This window comes from Centrocercus urophasianus, unplaced genomic scaffold (genome assembly GCF_019232065.1).
Source record: "Centrocercus urophasianus isolate 14NV4802_14NV808 unplaced genomic scaffold, USGS_Curo_1.0 seq_11, whole genome shotgun sequence".
Lineage (NCBI taxonomy): Eukaryota > Metazoa > Chordata > Aves > Galliformes > Phasianidae > Centrocercus > Centrocercus urophasianus.
The window spans coordinates 82,260,477-82,284,901 of NW_024884253.1; the positions used below are offsets into that span (position 1 = coordinate 82,260,477).

The window sequence follows — 24,425 nt, forward strand, 5'->3', positions numbered from 1 at the left end:
CAGGCCTTTTTGTTTCTCCTTGAAATTATACAAAAAGGCTCCATAGATAAATTATTTGTCAGTTTGATGCCTTTGTCTTTCTGGCTCATTTCTTCTGTATGTTTTCACTGTGGACAAGGTGATGGTTCTGTGTTTCTTTTTGTTATCTTTGTTATTTCTGACCTTTTTTTTTTTTTTTCCCCAAGTGACTCCAACACTCTTCAGATACTGCCTGCAGCAATACTTGTGGTTGAAGTGTGTAAACATAAATAGTGTTGTAATGCAAGGGTGCCCATATGTGCACCAGAACATGCTGGGATGTGGGTTTTGCAAGAACCAGAGGGTGCTGCTGAGTTCCCTGTGGGACTGGGTGCCCTGCTCCTTTGTGCTCTCTGTGATGCTGGGTAACCATATGTGACAGCTGTCCTGGTTGGCAGTGCTTTAATGGATGTGGGTGCAGCAGTGTTTTAGGCTATTTCAGCCCCTGAGAGGTGATATGGTAGGGACACGAGCACTGAGGCACTTTGGCTACTGCTGTTCTTGAGTTGCTGTGTGCTAATGAAAACTTCCCTTACTTCTTCGTTAGGTGATTTGCAAGTGCAGTAACGAAGGTCAGTATGTGTTATCTTTCCATTCCTATGTCTTCTGAATCTCAGCTTCAGGAGCACATTTCTTAATGCTATTTGAAATCTATCCCCTCCCTCCTCTCCTCTTCCTCCTCCTCCCTGTAACAAGTACTTTAAAACCTCCTGGTCTCCTTCCAGTTCATTTTATTAACATATATACCAGAGCACAAAACACTTTCATTTTTAAAAAATTTTCTTACACTAAACATACCAGCTGTGGTACCTTGTTTAAATGGCCATCATCAAGTATTTTGTTCAGCAAGAGGTCCTGCTGAAAGGATGCCAACCCACATGCCATCCCTTTGCAGACCAGTGTGGTAACTGTTTCCTCCCCCCCCATAAGCTCTGTTGAAAGCTGAATCTGTGACTGGGGCAGTTTTACTTCTTCAAGAAAACACTGCAAACTGATGTTGTTTCACTTATCTGTAATGCAGATGTTCTGCTCATTGCTAACTGCAGCCTTGCAAACTCTTTTTGTAGGGAAGAAGCAGTTGGTGAACTTGTTTCTGCCTGAGCTAGGGCGTCTGGTGACAGAAGCAAGCGTTTGCTGTGCCCTGAGGCAGGAGGTAAGGCCCGTGTGTTGAGAAGAAAACACAGGTGGGTGTGTGACTGAATACAAGCGTGAGAAATATCTAACTGGCTTCTTTCTGTCCCTGCTCCATCCTCTGATGGGGGAGAAAGGCTTTGAGGACTCTCAACTCTATACTTGATAGCATCCCACGTGAGAGCAGGAAGAAACTCCCGCTGTCGGAGGAGGTGTGTTTCCTTACGTAAGTGTTTCTCCAGCCATTGCTGTTGCAGGGATGGTGGCATTCAGTTGGGCTGCAGCACTCTCTGGCTGCATGGGCACAGATGAAGTTACTGAGCTTACTATTGTGTTTCATACATGATTTTTTTCATAAAGTGATGTTCTGCAATGTTATGCTTCTATTTAGTCTGTTAGTCCAACTTCAGTGTTTTAAATCTTGTTGTGTTCTGTTCTTTCAGGAAGGATCTTGCCAAAACAATGCTGGAGGCTGGTGGTAAGAAGTACTTAGTGGTTATTCTTAGCAGCAAGGGTTCTCTGCCTTCATCTGCTTATTTAATGCAGATGGATTATGATTTAAATTATTTCCTTGTAGGTGGTTGATTTTAGGGGAGGAAAATCTGATGGTAATTTAAGAAGTCTTATAAAAAATGATTAGATGCAACAATTGTGGTATTTCTAACTAGTCTTAGTGATTCTTATTTCCTAATAGGAAAATCTAACATGATACATGTAGAAATGTAATGATGAAGGTAATTACAAAATGTGCTTGCAGTTATTCTTAAACAAAACAAAAAACAAAGCCAACAGACCCAAACTTTAACCACAGACCTCTATGTGAACAAACTGCAGTTAAAGGAGTTTTATTAGCTCTCAAATCAAATCTTCATTTAGTTCTCCCCTAGTCACAGCACTTCTGGGGCAGTGGCTGAGTCACATTGCATGTGCCATGATAAAAGCGTGGTGGCAACAAGGGTTTGCTCTCATCCTCTCCCTGCTGTGCAAGAACATCTCCCAGTGCAGCTGTGTGCAATAGCTACTGCATCCTTGCCACGTGGGCAACCCTCCCTGCTCACCTTTACAAGAGTTACTGTCCCTGGCTACTCGACACTATCATTTGCCTGGGTAAACCCAAACAGAGCTGAGGAATCAACTTATAGAGTGTTAGTGTAAAAGTGGCAGTACTGATCCTCTGTGTTGCTGGAAGGGAGTATATTTATCCTGTGCTTATGTTTGCCATGTAGATTATGACCTTCAGGTTGCCCTTTCGGAAGCGCTCTGTAGGCTAACGATAAAAAAATGGAGAGATGACCTTGTTAACCACTGGTTTGAAGATAAATATCTTGCTGAAGCTTTCAAAGAGATCAAGGATAAAGAATTTGAGACGGTGAGGGTTCTTATTTTGAAAACAACATATTTGACAAGACTGTATAGGGGCTGGTTTTGTTTGAGTTCAGTCAGGATGTCCTTGGAAGATGTTCCCAAAGAACTGATTTTACAAATATGAAATTACTTAGCTGTTTGTGGAAGGTATTTCTTTCTAGCCTGACAAATATAAAAGAGAAGATCTCTTCTTTCCAAAGTGCTTACCTGTATGTTTTATGTTCAGAAGCTGACTGATTATATGTTGGGTTGTACCCTCAGTAGCAACCTGAGTTTCTTTTTGCCAGTGGCTTCTGTTGCCACACCAATGAGTTAAAAGCTTTTAACTGGAGTAGAGGCTATAGATCTCCAATAACCTATCACTTCTTCCAAAGGAAACACAGCCTGATTTTTATTATTATTTTTTTTAATACAATGTTATTTGTCTTGAAGGACTGCAGGAAATTTCTTAACCAGTTAAATGAAAGGCTTGGGGATAAAAGAAGGTAAGCTGTGAAGCAGGAAACTGAACTGCAATCCATTTGAAAACTGTTGGGGAAAAGTTGTTAACTTGTGTTATGTTCCACAAAAATGATTTACATCACAGACATGAATAATTAAGTTGTTCTTAAGAAAAAGATTTTATTCATTCTAGTAGTGGTTCTTTGGAAAGCTGAAATTCATGAGGTATCACTTTGTTTTTCCCCTAAGCTTCTCTAAACTTCTTGAAAGTTATCAAATTTTTTTGAACAGTAAAATTAGTAGCCAATCTTAATGGCTTCAGCTTTCAGCAAGTTTGACTGGTGTTGAATGTGTCACATGAAGTCTGCTTTTCTTCCAGAGTCTATTCATTTCCTTGCCTGTCTGCTTTTGCTGACGTGAGCCAGGTAAGAGATAGTAGTGCTGGGTTGCATTATCTAAGTGCTACTGCGGTTCTTTGTGCAGAGTATGTTTCTTCATCTGATCTTTTTTTCATTAAAGAACTCAATTTTCCAGAGTACAGCATGTAACTCTCCATTCTAGTTCAAAAGTTTGCTTGTTTGTCAACCAACTCCTGACTTACTGCTGCTGACTTTGCTTTTGTGTCAGCCAAATGACAGAGGCAGCACTTCTTTTCACGGTGATGACTGAAAAGAGATCTAAAATGCATCAGAAGGACTCTGATTCCTCTGGCAGGGCTCCTCCCAGGCTGCTAGAAAACAAGATCAGCTTGATGCCCATGTAGGAGAGGTCACAGTTGCGGTTATAAATTCTCCAGATTGCTTTCTAAGTCTTCAAGTAAATGTACATATTTGTGGCACTGTTCCTGACAGCTGTACCAAAACAAAACAAAGTCACTAAAATGCTTTGTTGAAAGCTGGTACTGCTGCTTTGGCTTATCTAATGTGCTCAGAAATCCAGAAGGCTTGAGAGTCTTTACTGGATGCCAACACGCAGGCATTTGCACGAAGTATTTCCTTTCACTTAGCTGATGTACAGCCCTGTTCTGACTTGTTGGGTATGACTAGATGAATGGTAGACTTACAACTCACAGGTTGATTCCAAGTTAACTTTCTGGGAGGCATACATATGTGTATATCTAGGGCAACTTTTTTCCAATTTCATCTTGTTAAAGAAAACTGAGAATGATATGTCAGAGGAAGTGACAACACCACTGCCACATTTTCCCAGGTGAAGAAGCCATCAGATGAGAAGCTGGACAAGTTCTGGATTGACTTCAACACTGGCAGTCACAGTGTGACTTTTTACATAGATAGTACGGAGGTAATCAAAAAGCCCTGGCAACCCTGAGTTAGCCTAATGCAGCAGGTGGATGTTCTATTGCTGATGTGTTGGTTTTGGTTCTCTAAGGGTGTTCTTTGGGACTCTGTAAGGCTGCAGAAAGAAGCAGTCAGCTGTTACAGTCTGAAGGGTAAGACTTGTCTGCTTGCCTTACCTTCTGTTTGTCCACAAGTCTGCAAGGCAAAGGGAGCCAATGTAAAATATGGGAACTCTTTGGTGGTAGTGATGCCTTCCCTTCTCTATGCTGAGTAGTTTGATCACTTTGCACTAGCACTCCCTATGCTGATTTTTGGCTTGTGCTTATGTTGAAGATTGGGTTTTCAGTGGCCTATCACAGTGGTTGATTGACTGGTGTGAGTGAACAACTTCACTAGCCACATCAGGCTCTACAAAAATTCATTTTCTGAATGATGCTGGGGGACAGCGACGTTGCCATTAAAAGCAGAACCAAAACAGTGACTGAATGCTTGCCACCAGTGCTTCTCTGAGCCTCATCAAGCTACTGCGTGAGTAGATGACTCTTCCATGTTGTATCCTGCAGTGGCAGTAGAGAAGGAAGAAAGGTTTGCCTGTGTTGTTCAGTACTGTGCTTTCCACATGGCATCAACTGCAAGGCCCTGCTTGCAGTAAGGCTCTGTAAGTTACTGAGGTGGTGAAGGAAGCAGGTTGTTCCTTGCACCCAGTCAGGATGTATTGAGGGATCTCATCTGTAGCTATGAGGGTAATGGATGCATAATCACCTGGGCCCAATGAGAAAGAAGTGGATGGGCAATGTAACTGGAAATGCCACGGGCAAGGTGTGAAAGACACTGCCTAAAAATTAAAAGAAAAAAAAACCCACAAACACAAGTATTTAGGATGATAGACTGAATGTCTTGGTCTAAAAGAGATCTGACTTTTGCTTTCCCTACAGAGGATGGTGGAGAAAAGATAGTCAAAATTTATATGAAGATACCTGCTACTCTTAACAAAACAGAAGTAACGAAAATCAAGTTACATTTCAGTGCTGAGTATGAAATCTTTAGTATACTTAAAAAAGTCCTTGGAGATGAGAAAATGATGGTAAGCTCTTAGCATTAAGTTTCTTTTTTTTTCTTTACTAAACTGTGTTTTATTGATTATATGATTGGTGAAAACATCAAGTGGCTTTTTTCTGACCTGTTTGTTAAGTATTATTCTTCTCCTTGAGATTTTGTGGCACTGAATATGGCTGTTCAGAACTTTGACCTGAAATAGATAGCAGGCACTTCATAGGAAAAAAAGCTTATAGGGATTCTAATTTATGCTTTAGAAGTGGGAAAGGTTAAACTGTCTTATTAATCAGTTGATTGATATGATTGCTGCTGCTGGATTTTTTGAAGCGGTAATAAAGCCTGTTGCATTTAATTGCCTTCCTTGAACTGAACTGTGAACAAGTTCTCACACTCACTTTTGCACAAGTTGAACAAACTGTGACACAGAAGCTGATGAAAAGAGCAACTACAGGACATAGACTGACTTTGTAGATACTACTTTTAATCTAAACAGTAGAGAGTTTTTTTTTTTTAAAGTTTGCTTTTATTGTATAATGGAAGAACACAGGAGGGTGCTTTTCTTTGATTATTTATCAGTTTGATAATTTCTAATACATTTAATTCATCTGCAGACCGTGGGATCTACAGAAAATCTTATGTCAGAATAAATAATTGCAATACAGTGGCAGGGGATGAGACATTTCCAAATGGTCAGCTTGGCAAGTGTCCAATGGTTTGCTGCTGGTGATTAACAGATGTTAATTATGCTATGAAGCAGCTAACTGAATTAGATAAAGGATTCTACTTTAAGGTCATTTCACATAAGATTCCTTCACGTTAACAGACAAATGTGGGTGAGGAGGAGCCCATCCGCAATGAGAAGCAAACCAGGCAGAGTGAAGAAGGTGATCCCTTTTGTCATTATTTTATTTTATGGAATTTAAGTTGTTCAATTTCAAAATGAGTATCTTCACTCACAGTCCACTGCTTGCAATTAGCCACATTAAAAAAAAAAAAAGGCAGGGAAACAGCTCATGGAGACTGGATGTGTGCACTGGCAGCTACAGCGTGTTTCAGTTTTCTTCAGACAAATATCCAAAAGAGCTGCTTCTAGCTGCAGATATGGGACAGCAATTCTTTCAGTACTCATTCCCATTTCTTTCCATTTGTAACCCAAAGTAAGCACTAATGGAAGTCCTCCAGGTGCTGAAGGCACAGGTGAGGAAGCTCTTTCATCAGTGTTCATCTTGAATAATGTACTCAGGTACAAGGTGGACTCTACTCAAAGCAATCAAGCAGCACAAAGGGTAGGATGTAGTTTGTCTGTAGGTAAACAATATTTGTAGTGCATTTTGGAGAATCTAACAGTGAAACAGACAGTGGAAATTCTAGTCTGGTACTTCAGTGGGATACAAGAGGTTGTGCCACGTGTTGCAGAGCTAAGGGTTAAGGCAGCAATTGCAGTAATCTTTGTGTGTGATGAAGGGTAGGCTCAAGATGCTTATTTATTGAGCGTTTCCATTCTGCCCTTGGTAACTTAGGCTTTTTTAATGTTTTACTGAGTGTGATCTTGATGTTTGTCTAATAGCTGGTACTGTTACACTTCTGCATGCGTGCTTAAGAACAGAGAGGTGTATGTATTTAAATGTCATGAAGATATTCTCATCCAGATTGTTGTTCTGCAGTGACATCTCAGTCCAGTGATCTACAGAAGAAAGATCCTGAAAACTTAGGAAACGTGGATTCCTTAGCAGAAAACTTGATCTCACAGCACAACGAGCAGTTAGTGGGCACTGTAGCAGTGAGTGTTTGGTGTATGGCAAAGCTGTCCTTCTGTCTCCTTTTTCTTCCCTCCAGCTTTTCACAAGTGTACTTAAAACCTTCTTTCCAAGAGGCCTGGTTTGTACTCAGAACTGACCTATTTTTAAACTCCACCTTTCTCATATCAGTGGGAAAGTCAGCCTAAATACTTGTCCCCAGATCTGAAATATTGGCAAAATGCTTTAAAAAAAAAACAACAACAACAACAAAAACCAACCCACAACTTCAGGACAATGGTGGAATGATCTGTGTGGTGCTCACAGTATCACTCAAATATAACTCAAAGACTTATTGTATGCGACTAGCAATGATCATGTAGCTATTACTGCCGCAGGCTGGCACTGAAATTCTGATCTTGTAAAACAAACAAACAAAAAAACCTGAGAAAACCCTACTTTATAAGTCATAAACGTGCTCTGTTGCTGGTTTCATGTCTCCAAGCAGGAAACGTCTAACTCTGTTGTCACCGTGACTGCAGTGAACCAGCAGTCTGGCCTGGACGAAGCTGACCAAGGCTCAGGTCAGGCATGGCTCTCTTCAGTTCCTTAAGCGTGACCCAGTTAAGTGTCACCTGGGTGACTTGGTGAAGGTTCTGCTTTTGTGGGCTTTCCAGAGAAAGCAGGCACACAAAAACATTTACTAGTTGCTCCAGAGAGTGAAGCTGTAGTTTCCTTGTCTCCTTCAGCAACCAAGTCCAAAACTCTATCTCCAAGGATGGATATGAAGTCTAGGTAAGTGTCTTTTGGAAGCTGGAAGGTGTTGGCTTTTTTTTCCTCCCCTTACCTTGGGTTAAAGTGCATGTGATTATGAGGTTTGTTTCATCAGTTATGAAATGAAAAAAATAAACTGCTTTGCCACCCTGGTTAGCAAGGTGATACTGCCTCTCATGCCTAATTTAATTAAAATGCAATGTAAGTGTATATCTGTATTACAGCTTAATTTCTGTTGCATGCTCAGTTCAAAGATATAGCTGCTTGTAATAAGGACCATGATTTTTGTGGAAGATGATGTGAAATTGTGTCCACTTTGGTGTTACTGATACCGTTTTTCAGAGCTGTGAAGGACAGTGTTATAGTTAATGAGTTGCTCTTCTATAGAGGAGCTTTTGTCCCTATGCACATGCTAAACCACTGCTTGAAGGCTTATTGGTACAAGTTCCTTTCCTCTTAATACTTCATGAATGGACTCTGGGCTTTAAAACACTATCCCCTCAGCACTGTGCTCACTCACGTATCCTCCACAGTGGGAAGCCATCAGAAGAGAAACTTACAGAAGCATCAACAACCAAGGTATGTTTTCCTTGATACTGAGTGAAGACACATGAGGTAAGAGATGAGATGTTCTGGTGTCTTTCTTCCATGTTTTTGTCATACTTAGCCCTGCACAATGAGTTCAAAGCTTTTAAACTGTTTCTTTTATACCCTCAATGGCCTGTCCCCGATTCCAGCATCAGAACTGCCATGCTTTCTGGTAGGAATGAACTACATAGCTACAGCTAGGCTGTTGTTGGGATAGGAAGGCTGTTGTTTCCTGATATTCCTTACCCCTGCTTTTATCAGGCTTTAGGTTGAGTATGTGACTTTGCATATAACAGCTTTTGATCCCATAACACTTTTCTTTTTAAAAGGTTGGTACCTTGGAAAGGAGAACCAGAATAAAAGGTTTGGTCAAGCAGAAGACTGGAGGCAGGTATGGTGCAAGCACATAGTGGGGTCTGGTATCCCAGCTGGTTTTATCTCATAGCTGCAATAATGGAACGTGGCTGTCATAACAGGATCCCAGTTGTTTGGTATCTCGTGTCCTGGAGCTCTGAGATGGCTTTTCCTCCCTGCTGTGGTGTTGGTTGTGTTTGGCTTTGATGTGTGTCCTGTCTAATCCAGTGATTCTTAGTTTATAAGACATGCTTGGATGTGGATAGAAGTAGAAAAACTTAGCACAGAATGTCAGCATCACTGCGTAGTCTGTGTTCTAAGATTAAGTACCTTGGTGCTCCCTCCTCTTCAGAAAACAGGAATAACAGTATCAGGCTGGAATGGAGATGTGATTTAAGAGCAATCGTTCTGCTCCCTCTAGTGCTTCATCTGAAAATGAGCATTTCTTTCTAGTAAGAAGTCTTACTGAGAAGTGTGATTGATTGATTTTTTTACTCTTTTTGTCCTTTTACTTGTGAGAAAAGGAGAGTATGCTGTGTGTTGAGAACTAATTGCAGGACTTTTAAAGTAGCTGTTATTTGTGAAAGAAAGAAAAATACCCTTCATTTTAAGTAATTAAGGGCACAAAAACTAAATAAGAAAAGTGATTAGGGAACAAATGTTTAAATTTAAGCTTCCAAAAGGGAATTAAATACTGGGAGGAACAGGGGGGTGAAACTCGATGATCACTGCAGTCCTTTTCAACCCAGGCCATTCTATGATTTGAAAATGTTGTTGTTGTTGTTTTTAATTTTTCTTGAATGCTTCTGAACTTATCTTTCATTCATGACTTTCTCCTACCATGTGCTAAGGAATGATTTGTATTAGGCATATGACACTTATTTAATTATGAACTTCAAGTAGTAAAACAGTTTGTTCCCCTCCCTCAGTACTTCTCAGTGCCTTTGGGTGACTGCTCATGGCAGCCTGCCACGCTGTGTTCTCTTGCAGGAAGGACTGCTATGACTTTGAGGTCTCGGACTCTGCAAGTCATGAGAAGGTAAAACTGAGGCAGCTCTCAGGGGCTGTTCTGAGCTCATGGTTCAGCAACTACCAGAGAGCAGAGGCTTACAGTGAGGGAATACATTTGATCACAGATGTGCAGCAAGGGTGGGTGTGCTCACATAGCAAAGCAGGCATTTCTATTTCTATTGTATTTCTCTTTAGTGTTATACTTAAGGAATGGTTTTCAGGAGCGGGAGAACTGTTACAAACTGGACACCATCCAGTCCTCTCTGCTACCACTGGGTGTCAGCATGAAATCTTGCTATGTGATACACAGCCTGATGTCCTGACAGCTCCATCCAAACTCCATCTGGGTAGAACTGCTCTAATTTTGGAGATGATTTTACAGAATAAATAAACTTTAAGACAAGCGTGTGTACATTTTTTTTTTTTCTTATTAGGTTTCTGAAGCCAAAGAGAAGGCTTTCAGGAAGAAAAATTATTCACAAAATCAGAGGTACAGGAGCACCATCCATGAAATGCTTCTTTGTTGTAAGAACAGCTCATTGCCTTAGTTATACTGCTGAGAGTTAAGATTAAGAAGGCTATGGTATGTTTCCAAAACAGTTCCTTACTTAGCTATCATAGCACCTGCAGATGTTGGATGTCACCTACAGCAGCATTTAAAGAGAATCTGAAAATGTGAGAATTACTAAAGAGAAAACTTATTCTTGCATACTTTGGTAACAATAACACTTGAGCTCTCAAACTGATTTACCTTTAGAAAAATATTGAAGTCCTCTGCCTTTCATTTAGATGCTAAATTTTGGATATTCCCAAATTGTGACTCGTAGAAACCAGACAAAGAAGGGAAAACTGGCAATAGAAGTGTTGAGTTCTAACTATGAATTTATCTTACTATTGATCTGTATGTTTTTGTAATTGATGAATTACTGTTTATTTAATTTGTTAATAGTGCAATTGATAAATGAACTAGTAGTAGTGGCTGTGCATGAGCAGCTTGCTGGTATCATAGCATGCCCTGCTGTTGCTGTTTAGTTGTGAGAGGAGGCAGGAAGATGTTCTAAGCCCTGTATTAGCAAAGGCAAGTATCTGCTTTTGTGCTCCTAGTGTTTTTATGCAGCTTGAAATGCTTCAGGTATTGCATTGTGGGGAGGAAAGAATGAAGTAATTTCCTTTAGAGGAAAAGAATGGCTGCTGAGCTTTCTGGGGAGGGGCAGAGGGGAGCTGGCTGAACAGGACTCCTAACGGTGTCTTTCATCTTAGTTACAGGAAGCATCTCTTCTCTGAAAGCAATAATGAAAAATCAAGCAACAGTGAGAGTGAGAAAAGCTGGATCGTCAACTCCCAGAAAGAGCCACTGCCAACATCTTTCAACTACACCCGAAAAAGGCGCAGGGTGAGAAGGAAATTAAAAGGTAGGCTTGGTTCACATCATGCATGGTGAGCAGGTAACGCTACAGGTTTTCTTTTCCTTTTCTTTCTGGCGTTTTTAGCCGTGCTGCAAACCAATGGAGATGGCTCCCAGTTTGTATTGCTGGTAACCAGGTAAAACTTTCTCCCCACAGTACTTCCAGTGTCATCTCCAAGCAGCGGCAATGAAAACCAGATGGAAGAGGTGAGGAGTTTGTCATGCATAGGTTTAGAAACAATATTGATACAAAACGTGAGCAAGTGAGTGGGAGCCAATGCATTTGAATCATCTTCTCATATTGTTCTAATGAACAAATGCCAGTTTGATATTGCTGATGCTGTTGGGCTGCTAGAGGCTGAGGATACAAATTCTCTCCTTTCAGCTATAGCTTCTGGAAAGCTAGCCATGAGTTATATTGACAGACAGCAAGTGGACCAGGCATACATAAAGCAGAATAAAACACAGTTGAGCAATGCCAGGCTGTTCTAGTGCCCAGCTGTTAGGTGCTGTATCTGAAATGTTTTGAAAATGGTCCTACCTGAACGCAGCAAGTATGGGAAAAGTTTCTAGAACTTGAAGCTGCACTGAGAATTTTAATCTTTCCCTGGAAACCTTTTCTATTTTCTCTTGACTGAAAATGCTTTGATTCTGCAGCTGAAAAACTTAATCTACTATACAGCTTTACTGGCTAAATGCAGAACTTTAGCATGCAGATAAATTCAGGGCACAGCATTGAAGAGAGCTATCAGTTTGTGTTAGGTACACCTTGAGGTTTCTGCTCTTACAAATTCTCAAAAATCAATCCACTCCAAAAAGACTATTTGTACTTTTTAAAGAAAATACGTACTAAGACTTGGTTTTGTTTTAGCAGAGAACAGCAAGACAAAAAGATGAAAAGAAAGTGTCAAGGAAAAAACACACATCCACCTCTAAGGGTGATGACTTACCTACCGTGGATCTTGCTGGTATTTCTTTTTATACTGATGTCCAGTGTATTAGAAAAGTACTTTGCCTCATAAATGTTCCACCTGGTAACATTTCCTGTAGTGACTGCAAGGCCTGGCTATTGTTGGTAGGTGAAGTCCCTTGAGCAGAGAGAGCAACAGCTGGGGCTGTTGATCTGGTTTCTGTGGGAAGGATATGCTGTGTTTGTGCTACCTTACTCTATCTAGACTGCTCTGCTACCTATACTTAAGTGCTCAAGTATTGTTTCTTGGAAGAAAAAAAAAAGACAGCTCCTTTCAAGCATTATAATTTAAAACTTTAGGGGAAAAAAAAATAGTGTGGATATTAATACAAAGGAATTGGCATTTTCTTCTGTGTTGGAAAGCAAGTATTGAACGCAGACAGACTGGCCTGTATTTCAGGCTGAGTTTTCTTCTCTATTCTTCAGTGCTGATTAACTTTATAAAAAAAAAAAAAATTATAATTTTAATGGTAGTTCCTGTACTCTGTAAAACAAATGATGCTCATGGTAAAGATGCACACAGCATTTATTCTGGTAGCAGGGAGCTTTACCCATGAAGTATGGATGGTGTTATTCATATGTCATGGTGAATCTGGTCACAGACAGGAGTGGCTGAATCCTTTGGCTACCTTCTCACTCAGGTGATGTGCCATCAGAGGAGCCCACATGGCAGCTACTGGATGTGTCTATGGAGGAGCACTCTGTTGTGGAGAAGGATGTGACGCAGGTTCTGTATGCAGTGCTTGAGTTCTCCCAACCTACCCTCAGCCTGCTTCTCATCTGCAGGCCATCCATGTATTGTGTGATTTTGCTTAATCTGTAGCCCCTGACAGCTTGCCTGTCTCCTGGATGCTGCCTTATTTTCTTTTCCATCTCTCCTTAGAAGTTTCGCAATGTGTCTGGTGAAGAGACAAGAGAAGAAGAAAGCTTTAAGCGGAAGGACTTGGGTACGTTGGTCTTACTACTATGGGAGAGCTGGTTAAAAGGCAGAAAGGGATGTTGAAGGAGTTGTCAATTTCTTTCAAAGGCCAATAAGCAGGGAGGTTTTTTGATATTTAAAGGATGCCTTTTGCACAGGAAATAGTTTCAATTTCTATGTTTTTAGTATTGTGGTAGGCTATGGCAAGATGCTTTTTATATAAATTCCTGAATTCATCACTGTATGGGAACAATTGAGTCATGGCCTGAACCACTGACTGATCACCTGGGGAAAGCACCAAGTCAGCCCTGGGAGCACAGGGTGAAGGCAATTCACCTGTGTGAACAGAATGGGTAGAGCCTGGCTCCACCTCTCTTAGACCCTATTTAAGGGCTGACTGCCACTCGGAGATGTTGGAGATCCCTCCCTTGATTGCCAGAGAACTAGCAGTGTAGCTGGTCAGAGCTTGGAGACTTACAAACTGGTAACCTGGGAGTAAATATATGAAATAAACAAAAGAATAAACCCTAAATCTAATGATTTGGAGGTGCAGTGCAACTGTGTAATTTAAAAACAGATGACACTCTTCAGAAAGCTGTTGACTTTCTTTTCCCTTAATAATATAGACATAGGCAGTGATTATGAAGGTAAATGGTGGCATGCACTGATGCTTACTGAAGCTGTAGCTTTCTTAGGTAACAGGGGCTAAGGACTTGAAGTAAGGACTTGAAGTGAAACTGAACTTGCACAGACTCAAAACTCAAAACTGTTGCACAACATCTTTGTTTTTGGAAACAACCAAACTTCATGAAAGTCAAGCAGCAATGGGCTGTCTTCATCCTATTACTGTCAATGCAACTCTGAGAAGAACAGTTTTAAAGTTATGGTTGGGAATATGACCTGAGTCACTGAAGTGCAGATTTTGGACGAAAGCACTCTCTCTTGGGATGGCTGTGTTCGTATGTCAATATGACTCCTATCTGTCTAGCACTTGCAGATTATACTTTCACTGTGTCAATGCCTCTACATAAGTTTGAGGGAACGTAACTTCGAAGGCTTGTTCTTGATCGTTGTTTACTGTGCAGTGTTATGGTGGGAGAAAAGCTGATGCTATATAAAGGCAAAAGTGGGGTTCTGTTCAGAAATGGTTCTGTTCAGAAATGCCAGGTGTGGTCTGTGATGGCATCCGATCACATACTCCATGAAGCCTGAACCTACCCTGTGCTGCTGCAGCATGTTCCTCATGGCCTCGCTGTCCCCTCATGCTGGGCTCCACCACCTTCCTGATCCCTGCCCTGTGGAGGCCCCAAGAGGCTCAACCACAGGCACCTCACTGACCTCAGAGAAATGCAGCAAAAAAAAGTCACCCCTTACTCAGAATGTGCAAGTTTGACTTAAATACAGGCTGCCTCTTCTTGCTGTGTTCCCAAGGGTGTTTTTAAGCTAAAAGCAATTGTATAGCGAGGTTTTGAAGATCTAGAAGAAGCAGCTGTTATGGATGTTCAGTCTTTCTCTCTCTGTATTTGTTATTTATTTATGTATTTTTTAATTTTTAAAGTAGCAGATGGAACTGCTTAGAAAGAACTGAGCATAAACAGATTGTCAGCTTGGGATGGAGAAGAGTTTTTCTTGGCCAGAATAGTGAGACAAGAAATAACCTCTGAGATGGAAATACAGTAGTTTTCTAGTTAGCTGCATAGTACAGTCTGGTTGACAGCTTTTGTAGGGAGAGACTTGCTGGTAGAGTCTTGTCCTGTGAAAGTGTGATGCCACACACTAAACTGAAGTTGCCTGCTTTTCTGCAGTATTGGTAATTCCAGTAGTGCTTTTTGCTTGTGTATCTAGTAGGCATGGCTACTATGTGTCTCCTGGTAAAGAACAGGAGAACTGAAACCTCTCCTCTTCTCCTAGATGCATTAAGTGGCACTGTTGTGAAGAAGCCCAGGTTTCTCAGTTCGGAAACCAAGCACTTGTCCTCTGAGTCACCCTCTAAATCAAAGAAAGTTTTGAACTCAGTTGAGAAGGAAGAGCAGATGAAGAGAGGTAAAGTCAAATTGGCACCTAAGGTGAAGTATTGAAACGTTTTCAGCTTTTTTTTATTGGTAGACATCAGAGTCATGTGAAAGCTTGAGGGGGAGAGAGATGTGGTGGGAGGATGTCCTCTCCAAAAGTCAGTGTAGGAGAAGGCCTGTCTTACGGTTTGCTCACTGGATGCCACATATTTGGAGATGTAAGGAAATCTGGGGTTCCTAACCACCATCTAGTCAGGTAGTAGTGTTTTTTATTCTTTCTGAATAGTGATTGTCACGAGTCATTAAAAATTTCTTTTATAGAAAGCATACAGATAATGGACAACCAAACTGCAGTTATTGGATAACTGACCTCTGTCATCTTGCATCGTTATCTGTAAATATGCTGCTCCATGATAATGAAGTTGTTGTTTACATCTCCCTGTAGTATCACCTGGGTTTGTTTCCCACTAGGGCCCCCAGTGTGGTACTAACCAGGCACATGCTTTCTTGTAGGTCAGGAGATGGTTGATATGAGCACTGCCTTTTTTTCCAAGATGCAGCACAAGGATTTTGGTGATTCAGGAGTGATTGCTGTATTTGAAAGTTTTACCAACCAGCTAAAGCAACTGTTCTGGGTAACTTGCACTTTCTTAATGTGTATGCCTTGGGTGGTGGTATTTTGGCTGTGGTGTCTGTTATCTTGAAGTTCTTTCAATAGCCCCTGTACTCTTAAGTGCTACAGGAAGTGTAAGGAGTGAATAAAGGAAATTTTAATCAGTTCTTCCTTTTTTTTCTCGTTTCTGTGCTGGAAAATAAGTTTTTTTTTTTTTGTTTTTTTTTAAGGCACTTTGCACACTCTTGTTAGAGGAAAAGAATCCAAGTTTCAGAGAAACTCAGAATAGTTTCAGTGTGCCTAAATCAGGGACATAAATAGTTGCCCTCATGGACAAATATCAGAAATATGAAAGCTTTGTTTTAGAGCACAAACTCCATAGGTTTCTCCTAATGAAAAATAGGAAGCAATGCAGACTGCATCTATTCACTGAAACACAGGTAGATCTACAAGGACGTGTTTGTATCTCCCAGATCACAGGTTTGCAGAGGTGGTGGTTTCTCAGTGAGTATTATGTGTGCTGCATATTGTTGGTTCACTCACAGTGTGAATGTACTTGAGATGTAGTGTGGGGAGCCTACTGTTACTGTCAATTTAGCTTTAATGAGTAATGATGGCATAAACCCAAGTCTAGTATGAGAGCATGCTATCAGAAAATCTTGTTATAAAGCTTTAAACAAGCCAGGCTCTCACCCTATCAGATTTATATGGGATTGACACTTTGTACCAGGCAGCAATTCTGGAGTTTCTATACTTTTAAAAATTATGTCAGTGTGTGTTCATGGAAATGTTTTGCAAACTGGATTTTTAGGCTTGGGGTTGTACCACATGCCTGCTCCTAATGGTGTGTTCTGCGGTCAGTCCAGGTACAAAGAGATGGAGATGTCTGCACAGAACACGCTGAAGACTTCTGAGAAGAATGTTTCAGCTCTGCTGAAAGAGATTCACAAGTGCAGGTGAAGTGTGTGCTGAATGGAAGCATCTTCAGCTCCATGCAAACTGATTTCTTACAAAGAAATGCCTCTTTGTGAGAGGGCCTGACCTCTATGGTTTTTAAGGCAAAGTTGGTTGTCTGTCTTTTCTTTTCTGTAAGGAGAGTTTCAGAAGCATGGCTTCATTCCTCTTCTCTTGTAGAGGTACAGGAGTTGGTTGATTTCAGTGCAAAGAATTCTTGAGTTAGGAGTGACTGAAGCTATTGACTTCTTGTCGTCATCACCGATAAATAGATCTGTAGAACAAGGATTTTGAACTTAGCAGCTTCTCTTGTGATGTTTCAAGAGAGTGAACAAAGGAGGCAGGCTGATTCATTTTAAGAAGTGGGGGAGAAGTACTAGGGGGGGTTATTTATCCATGCTTTGTTATACAGCCATTTCTGTGGATTGTCTGTGTGTGGGGGGGGGGGGGGAGTCAGCTAAAGGACTTTCAGGCAGTTGCCCAATGGGCTTTGTCTACCCATGAATTTGCTGTAAGCAAAATAAAAACATGACTGAAGTTACATGTAAGCCTATCAAACCTCTGTATCTGCTACACTTTGTGGGAGTTACAATAAGCATAGCATGAAATAATGTCCTTCGTTTAATAATTGTACTGGGAACTCTGCTGTATGCTCTGTGCTGAGCCCCAGGACCAGCATGTAGCTAACCAAGCCTCTGATTTGGTGTGGTACAGCTATTTGTGTGCTCTGAGAGCAAATCTTCTCTGTTAGTTTCAGCAAGGAGGTCTGACTACAGGTGGATTGTGTGCTGAAGGCGCATGGGGGTGTCCACAGCTTTGCTCTCCTACACCCTGAAGTGTTGAACCTGTCTCTGTTTTCTATCACTAGACTGAACAAGCTGGAAGCCTTCAAGAAGATTGTTGTGGAAGAGCTTGCCAGCCTTGAGAAAGATACTCAGATCTTGAGGAACATGGAGAAGGATGCAGTGGTGTGTAGTACTCCTCTTGTGCCAGTTCCTAGAGTGCCCCTTCTAAATTAATGGGATTTTCTTTGGGCTCTCTTTAGGACTTCTGGAACGCACAGCTGCACAAACTGAATTCTTTCTGCAACCAGCAGAAGCAAAGGTACACATTTACCTGTTGTCCACCCTGCTCACAGGTCCTCTGGTAGTTGAAGTTAGCCTGAAGGTGGTGGGGCACCTCCACTTAGTGCTCATTGACAGAGTCTTTGCAGCCCATAAGGACCTTAAACTGGCACTAGGACTCAGTGAGGGATTCTGCATGGGAGGTTGTGCATGATGGGCATGCACTCGGAGAGGTTGAGTCTGGAATGCACACCATATAGAGTCACCATATAGATCTCTATACAGGGATCAAAGAAGGTGACACTTCTGTGTTTAAAAAAAAATAAAATAAAATAAAATAATAATAAAAAAAAAATAGCTGATGTTACCAGTGCTGGGCACAAAGCTGTGAAAAGGATAATCCTAAATTTAGTTTTTTATTGTTAAATATCACTGTTTTATCTGTAAGCAATAGATGCCTAACAAACCAACTCATCTCAGCTAACTTTCCCCGTAGAATTCAGTCTGTTGATTCAGCCCTGGGTGAGACAGCTGAGAGTTTTGCCAGTACGATTGTCAACACCACAGTAAGTGCCATTTCTGTTTAAAACTGAGTGTTAAATTGTGCTGAGAAGGTTCTTACTGGTTTTGTTATGATTGGTTTATTGGGGAAAAGGGAGGGAAAGCAAAGTGGCCAAAAATCACTTGCCTAAGGGAGAAGATAAGGACGAAGACCATCATGTGGTGATACTTCTCCTCAGTACATAGCTGAGGGATTCTTTTGTCCACAGGTTGTTTTGGTGTTGTTAGGGATCCTAGTAGCCAGTTAGGGAGCAGATTCCTTTATGAGCACTGAACTATCAGAATATAGGGGTACAGAATTGCCCCTGGTTAAGGGACTGGAAGAGCAGCAAGCACACGTGGGATTAACAAGGAGGTTACAATTGCATCACGGGAGCTGCTCATCCTGCAGCACCTTATTCCAGGCTAGGTATTAGGCAATTAAAAGCTGAGTTTAAGTATTCTTAGCTCTCTGCAACTCTTATCTTGCACAACATAAAAATCTGTACAAACTTGAAATGTTTTTCTTACCTTTTTTCTCCCCTACAGCACCATGTCTCAATGAAGACTGCAGTAGAGAATGGTGTGTTTGTTGTTCCTTCTGACTAGCAGCCCTCTGATTCACTGGAGTGTTTGAAAATGCAGATAAGATGATCCTGTGAAGGAGATGATAATCTATTTTAAATGGAAAGAAAAATGGGGAGAGAGAAAATAACATTGATAGTGAGTTTTTGTTGTTATTTGGTTTAAGAATAGCTTATGCTGGTTGAATTGTTCCATTTTGACCTGTGTCTGAAATGTTGTTCCTGCAAAACTGTAAGATAGGCTCATTAAATACTGAAGAAATAGAAAATGAACTAAGTATAGTGACTCAGCCAACAAACTGATGCACATGGGCCACTAAGCTCTGGACTGCAGAGAAGAAAGCACAAATGGATCTACTGGATTTTGGCCATGTGCCTGGCGGCATTCTGCAGACTAAAGGGCAACAAACCTGGAGCATTGCAGACATAAAGGCAAGTGAAACTAGAGAAATTATTTCTAAATCCAGTATTTATTGCTTGCTGTACTTTGTATTCTCCCAGAAGCCAATGTTAGGATTAGATAAGTAACACCAAAGGTCTCTTGAAATCATACAGCAGATGAACTGTGCTATTTAACATCATCCTCTCTTTCAACAAGTTGGTTTCCTAAATTGCAGTTGCTCTTCACAGCATTAAATGCAGCTTGTGACAAACTTCACTTGTGCTGCTGCATCTTAATGAATGTGTGGGAATGTGGCGTGGTTCCAAGCTCTGTTTCTACCTACTTGCCTTGCAAAACAGACCTCATGTTGCTGTGTGAGTTAGAACCAAGGGAATCTCCCCTGCACACATTGTGCCTGCATGGCAAAAGTCCAGCTCTGCCAGAGTTGTTTCATCACTGAAAGCCTTCAGGTAGCTGAGCTTGCTCCCTCTCAAAAAGGTTGCAGTGTTATACCTGAACTGAGAACAGTGAAAATCCACAGCTGCTATTGCTGAAACACTTCCTGCACGTGTAGTGCTTGTTCCTTTTGTTGAAGTATTCCTGGGCTGGTGTGAGATAAGGCTGCACTTCCCTTTATGTCAAGGGGTGGCTGGTTCTTTCCAAGTTGATTAAAAGCAAAGACTTATTCACTCCTGCCGTTCCTACAGATCCAGAACCACTGGTCTGCCTTCTACCATTTGTAATGTGTGAAAGACTGGAGCTGCTATTTTGTGACTGCTGGTTTGCCTGCATTTCCTTGAGGGCTGTCCCTGCTTACCTGACTATGGTGCATCCTTCTGCTGCTCTGCAGGGTCTTTACAGCAGTCACTGAAACTCTGCTTTTGTAACCTGTGACCTTGGGCACTGTCACCTCCTTTGAGGGACAGATGTTGTCTTGTCTGTCTTAGGCTTGTTCACCTCCTTAACAGCATGTTCATTGTGCAAAGGGAAGGTTTGACACAGGAATCATAGTGAGAAATAAGGGCTCTCCCTGACTTAGGGATCTTTTTTTTTTTTTTCCCCTCAAACTATGATAGCAATGGCCATTCATTTCTGAGGTCATTTTTGGTGGTTTTACTTGCTCTCCAGGTTAGAGCAGCCAAGCATGTAAGTTTTGTGAGCACAAGGAAATAGATGTTGCAAGTTCTGTTTTGCTACGTCTCCCCACTGTTGGTGGATGGTGATAGAACACCATTTTCATATCATTTGTAAAAATAGGCAGGTTTCTCATGTAATTATCTGTGGTAGGGCACTTAGAGGAATAAAACTGCTGCATAGTGTATTTCTTGTTGAATCCCTGTGTAATCTGTCAGTAAAAAGTTTGGAAGGTGTGTTGAGCAGTTCAGGTGGCTTGAATAAGGAGAAAACATCCTCTTTCACTGAAGCATGTATGCAACAATGGTAACTTTTATTGCTTTTAATTATTTTACTGGACCCCATAAGGCTGCTTTCCCTGATAGGGTAGGATGGGAGAGGGGGCAGAGCTGCCAAATAGCTTAAATGATACTTTCCCCAACAGTTCGTTTCTATCCTTTTATATAAACTGTGTTATCTATTGAGCAGCATAACAAGTTAAGCCTGACAAGCTCTGAACAGCCTGAGCTGGGAGGATGTGCTGGAAGCTTTGGTCTTTCCCAGTGGTCTTCACATCTGTGTCAGCAGCGCGTACAAGTATAGACAACATCTGGGTCAGGAATGGTCTCCTGTGTTTGGACAGCCCATCTCGTGCCATTTCCCATGCTGTTGGGTCAGTGTGGTAGCTGAAGTCCATTTGACTTCTGCAGGTGATGTATTGCAAAATGGCCTTGTGCAAGTTACCCTAAAGTTTTCCACAAAAGATCTGTTTGCTGACCCTGGTTTTTCTGTTGTTTGTTTGATTTCTTCTGAGCTGGTCTTATCACTAACTGATGCTTTTCATCAGCTCAGTGGTGCTCTTGTAAGAATTACTGAGTAAGTTACTTATTTTTTTTTCCCCTCCCTTTTTTTTTTGGAAGTAGATAAAGCTCAATTTTCATCCTGTTCTTCTGAGTGAAGACAACAAAGATGAGTTTCACCCCTGGGTGCTGAAGATGTGTGAAGGCATCAATATCCAGAGAAAAAAGCTGGAGAGATAAAGTGTGTGTTCAGGACAACTACTTCATACTTGTTAAGTTCTTGATCAGCTTAATAATAAACTGTTAAAGGCCCTGCTGTATCTTTTGGGGAATGATGCTGGGCCAAGTTCTTGTTGGTCTGCATGCTTTACAGTAGTAAAATGGGCCAGCCAAGGTCTGGACTTGTGCTGCCCATTGCAGGAAGCTGTATGGCACTGTGACAGGGTGTCTTCTATAACTGGAATACACTGGCAGAGTGACCAGGAGCTGTGTACCCACGCTTGCCCTGCCTGTGGTCAGCTTGCCCTGCCCCTGGCTGTTTCCACAAAAGTGGTGCACATGTTTGTGTAGTGAAAGCAAATGCAGCAATAGGAGCCTTCCTTGTCACGCAGACTGACTTTTGTGTATTGCAAGCAAGAGTCGAGAAAACATTCCCAATAGCCAGTTGGTGAAGGGAAGCCCTGCAAAGCTGGGGCTGAGTGCACAGCAGCAGCCTGATTTCTTTCCTGTCCTTCTGGGATTCATGGAAGGACCTTCCAAAAGCTCATTTTCTACCTCTTCATTTCCTATTATCCAAAACTAGCAAACCAAACTCAATAGCTTTCTCTCTTTCGTTTTGCTTCTCACTCCTTCTGCACATAAATGTGCCCTGTGGTGAGCCCAAAGCTGCAGGGCCAGGATTTGTGCATTATCCTCTGTACTTTCAATGTGAAATAAATGATATTTTTGAGATTGTTTTCAGTTGAGACCTGGTAGCAGAAAAACTGAGAGAGGCAGAGTTAGAATCGATCTGAGAATCAGATGACCTGGCCAGAAAGTATGAGCCTTGAACAAGCAAGTTGTTCAGATGCTGGCTTTGTTTGATAGGTAAGTTTCTGCAGGTAGTGGGGCTGAGCATGGAGATTTAAGAGGTTTCACCTACAATACCTTGCAAGATTAAAATTGTGTGAATTGTTTTGATAGTTAAATATAACGTTAGGTCAGAATAGATGCAGTGTACATGGCATTTCTGTGGATGCCACATCTGAATTTGTAAGTTGGACAGAAGTCTTAGAGATGGATAAACGTAATTCTCCAAACCCTGGTGTCACTTTGAGAACAGCCCTCCTTTCTGAGCAACTGTGATCCCTTACAGCTGTGAAGAAGTTGTGTATGTACCTTGCGGGTGCATTTGGGGATTTTGATGTATTTAGGGAGGATGGGTCACTTAGTTTTATTGATTGGCTTGTTTTGGAGTAGAAGAGATTTCAAAATTTGTTGCCAACACAGTTTTTGGTAAGTAGACGTTCAGGAAAACAATTGTAACAAACTGCAATGCAGATGATGAATGACTGGTGGAAAAATTGCTGCAGGACAGTTTGGTGTAATGTTTGATCTTTCACGGATCCTGTGTAGGTGATGCTGACACCAAACCAAGGGAACCATATCTGTGAGTCTTTAGGTCTGCTTCTGTGTAGGAGCACCTTCCCTGGGCTCGAGCACTCTACAGGAGGAGGGTGTAACAAGAGGCCCTTGTTACACCCATCTAGTAGAACAGTAACACCATGTGGGAACTGCATCTATACACAGCAAAAGAGAGTTTGTGTAGGAGAGGAGAAAAACACCTATTGAAGGACTACAAAGATGTCAAATGCACAGAGGTTGTCATTTTCCATGAATGCAGTTTGAAGCATCCCATGAATGTGTTGCCTGAAGCCCTGATAAGCTTGTGTGTGGGTAGGAGCAGCTTTCAGACCAGTTCTGTGCAACCATCAGCACTTACATTGCCTTGCTCATTCTGAGTCTGACATCAGCTTTTTCCATCCATGATGACAGGCCTTGCTTCTTTGTGGTCACATCTAGCACAGGGGCTTAAAGCAACATTCCAAACTGCTTCAGTAAAGTTGGAGATATTTTTGTGATGGCTTGCTTGCAAGCTAAACATTTTTTTTTTTTAACTTGTAATATCTTTTATTTTTTATGACAATAAAGCTCTAGACTTTTTTGGTTTTCTTTTTGTGTGAGGCAATGACAGTCTTTTCTTTTACTGTCCCATCTGAAATTCCATGGCTGAACTGACTCCAGACTCCCTTTTTTTGTTGTTGTTGTTGTTGTTAGTTTGAAAGAACCACTGGAGTGATGTTTTCTTCCACCCCCTAGGAAACATGTGTCAATTAAAAATCTCTCTTAGTTGCCAACTTTGTGCACCAGTACCAGCCACTGGAAATTCATATGCTTCTTCCTAGGCTGTGTTGATTGCTCCTTTATTTACTTTTTTTTTTGTTTTCTCCCTGGTAGAGCTCTTAAGTGAGCTATTTTAAAGCCTTTATGTAACAAAAGCATTAGGCACAAGAAAGTGTATTACTAGTAGGGAAGCCTGTACCCATTAACAGGGTTCCACAGAATGGTTAAACCAAACTCCTTTCCTCTGCATATTGGTATGTTTGGAATGCATCAACCATGATTTGCCAAATATGCCTCCTTATGCCTTCATGCCTTCATACAAAGCAAAATCTAGAGATTTCATGCTGTTGGTGATTGCCTGCTGTAGGTTTGTCTGGATGTGTCTGCAAGGCCTCTGTGCTCTGGATGGAATCAGCAGCTCCTTCTGGTCTAGCATTGTCTGCAAATTTGCACAAAGCGCCTTCTAGTCCTACATCCAAGTCATGCATCTGAACAAAAAACTAGAGGAATGAAGACAGGAGCCTGCATTGCATTTTGAGCTACTACTAAGAGGTAGGGCTGCTGTACCGGGGCAAGGGCATTCAGTTTGCAAAAAAATAAAAATAAAAAATTGAAGAGGAAGTGTAAGAAAAATCCCTTGTTTGCACACTCTAGGAAGCCTCTACCTATCAACATCAATTGTGTGTATGCATTCAATATGCAGAAATATTACCTGTCCATCAACGAGGGCAGAGCAGAGCCAACACCTGTCCGAAAACCACAGGGGAGTTTTACAGCAGCGTGAGTGGGGCTGGTGTGTGGTTACAGGGGATGTGTCTCACTCTGAACTGAATGGCCTCCAAGCTTATGAAAAATGAGTAGTCTCAAATAACTATTTTATAGCAATTTTGTGCCTTAAATGGAAGGGAGACACTC

General features: G+C 41.4%; 1 protein-coding gene across 1 annotated transcript in view; it reads left to right on the plus strand.

Moving 5' to 3' along the window:
* Positions 1-19,492, plus strand: part of SYCP2L (synaptonemal complex protein 2 like) — a 21,535-nt gene extending 2,043 nt beyond the window's left edge. Inside the window, exons 3-32 of the mRNA XM_042839903.1 lie at positions 566-590; positions 1,086-1,171; positions 1,287-1,375; positions 1,593-1,627; positions 2,376-2,518; positions 2,947-2,999; positions 3,335-3,380; positions 4,165-4,257; positions 4,345-4,405; positions 5,189-5,337; positions 6,133-6,193; positions 6,974-7,089; positions 7,554-7,629; positions 7,795-7,840; positions 8,353-8,398; positions 8,737-8,798; positions 9,752-9,800; positions 10,207-10,262; positions 11,033-11,184; positions 11,335-11,384; positions 12,049-12,145; positions 12,789-12,874; positions 13,031-13,094; positions 14,978-15,109; positions 15,592-15,713; positions 16,553-16,647; positions 17,514-17,613; positions 17,691-17,749; positions 18,206-18,275; positions 18,799-19,492. Coding sequence (XP_042695837.1) covers positions 566-590; positions 1,086-1,171; positions 1,287-1,375; positions 1,593-1,627; positions 2,376-2,518; positions 2,947-2,999; positions 3,335-3,380; positions 4,165-4,257; positions 4,345-4,405; positions 5,189-5,337; positions 6,133-6,193; positions 6,974-7,089; positions 7,554-7,629; positions 7,795-7,840; positions 8,353-8,398; positions 8,737-8,798; positions 9,752-9,800; positions 10,207-10,262; positions 11,033-11,184; positions 11,335-11,384; positions 12,049-12,145; positions 12,789-12,874; positions 13,031-13,094; positions 14,978-15,109; positions 15,592-15,713; positions 16,553-16,647; positions 17,514-17,613; positions 17,691-17,749; positions 18,206-18,275; positions 18,799-18,858 — 2,379 coding nt within the window. The 3' untranslated portion in view covers positions 18,859-19,492. The remainder of the gene's footprint in view (positions 1-565; positions 591-1,085; positions 1,172-1,286; positions 1,376-1,592; positions 1,628-2,375; positions 2,519-2,946; positions 3,000-3,334; positions 3,381-4,164; positions 4,258-4,344; positions 4,406-5,188; positions 5,338-6,132; positions 6,194-6,973; positions 7,090-7,553; positions 7,630-7,794; positions 7,841-8,352; positions 8,399-8,736; positions 8,799-9,751; positions 9,801-10,206; positions 10,263-11,032; positions 11,185-11,334; positions 11,385-12,048; positions 12,146-12,788; positions 12,875-13,030; positions 13,095-14,977; positions 15,110-15,591; positions 15,714-16,552; positions 16,648-17,513; positions 17,614-17,690; positions 17,750-18,205; positions 18,276-18,798) is intronic.
* The last annotated feature ends 4,933 nt before the right edge of the window (positions 19,493-24,425 follow it).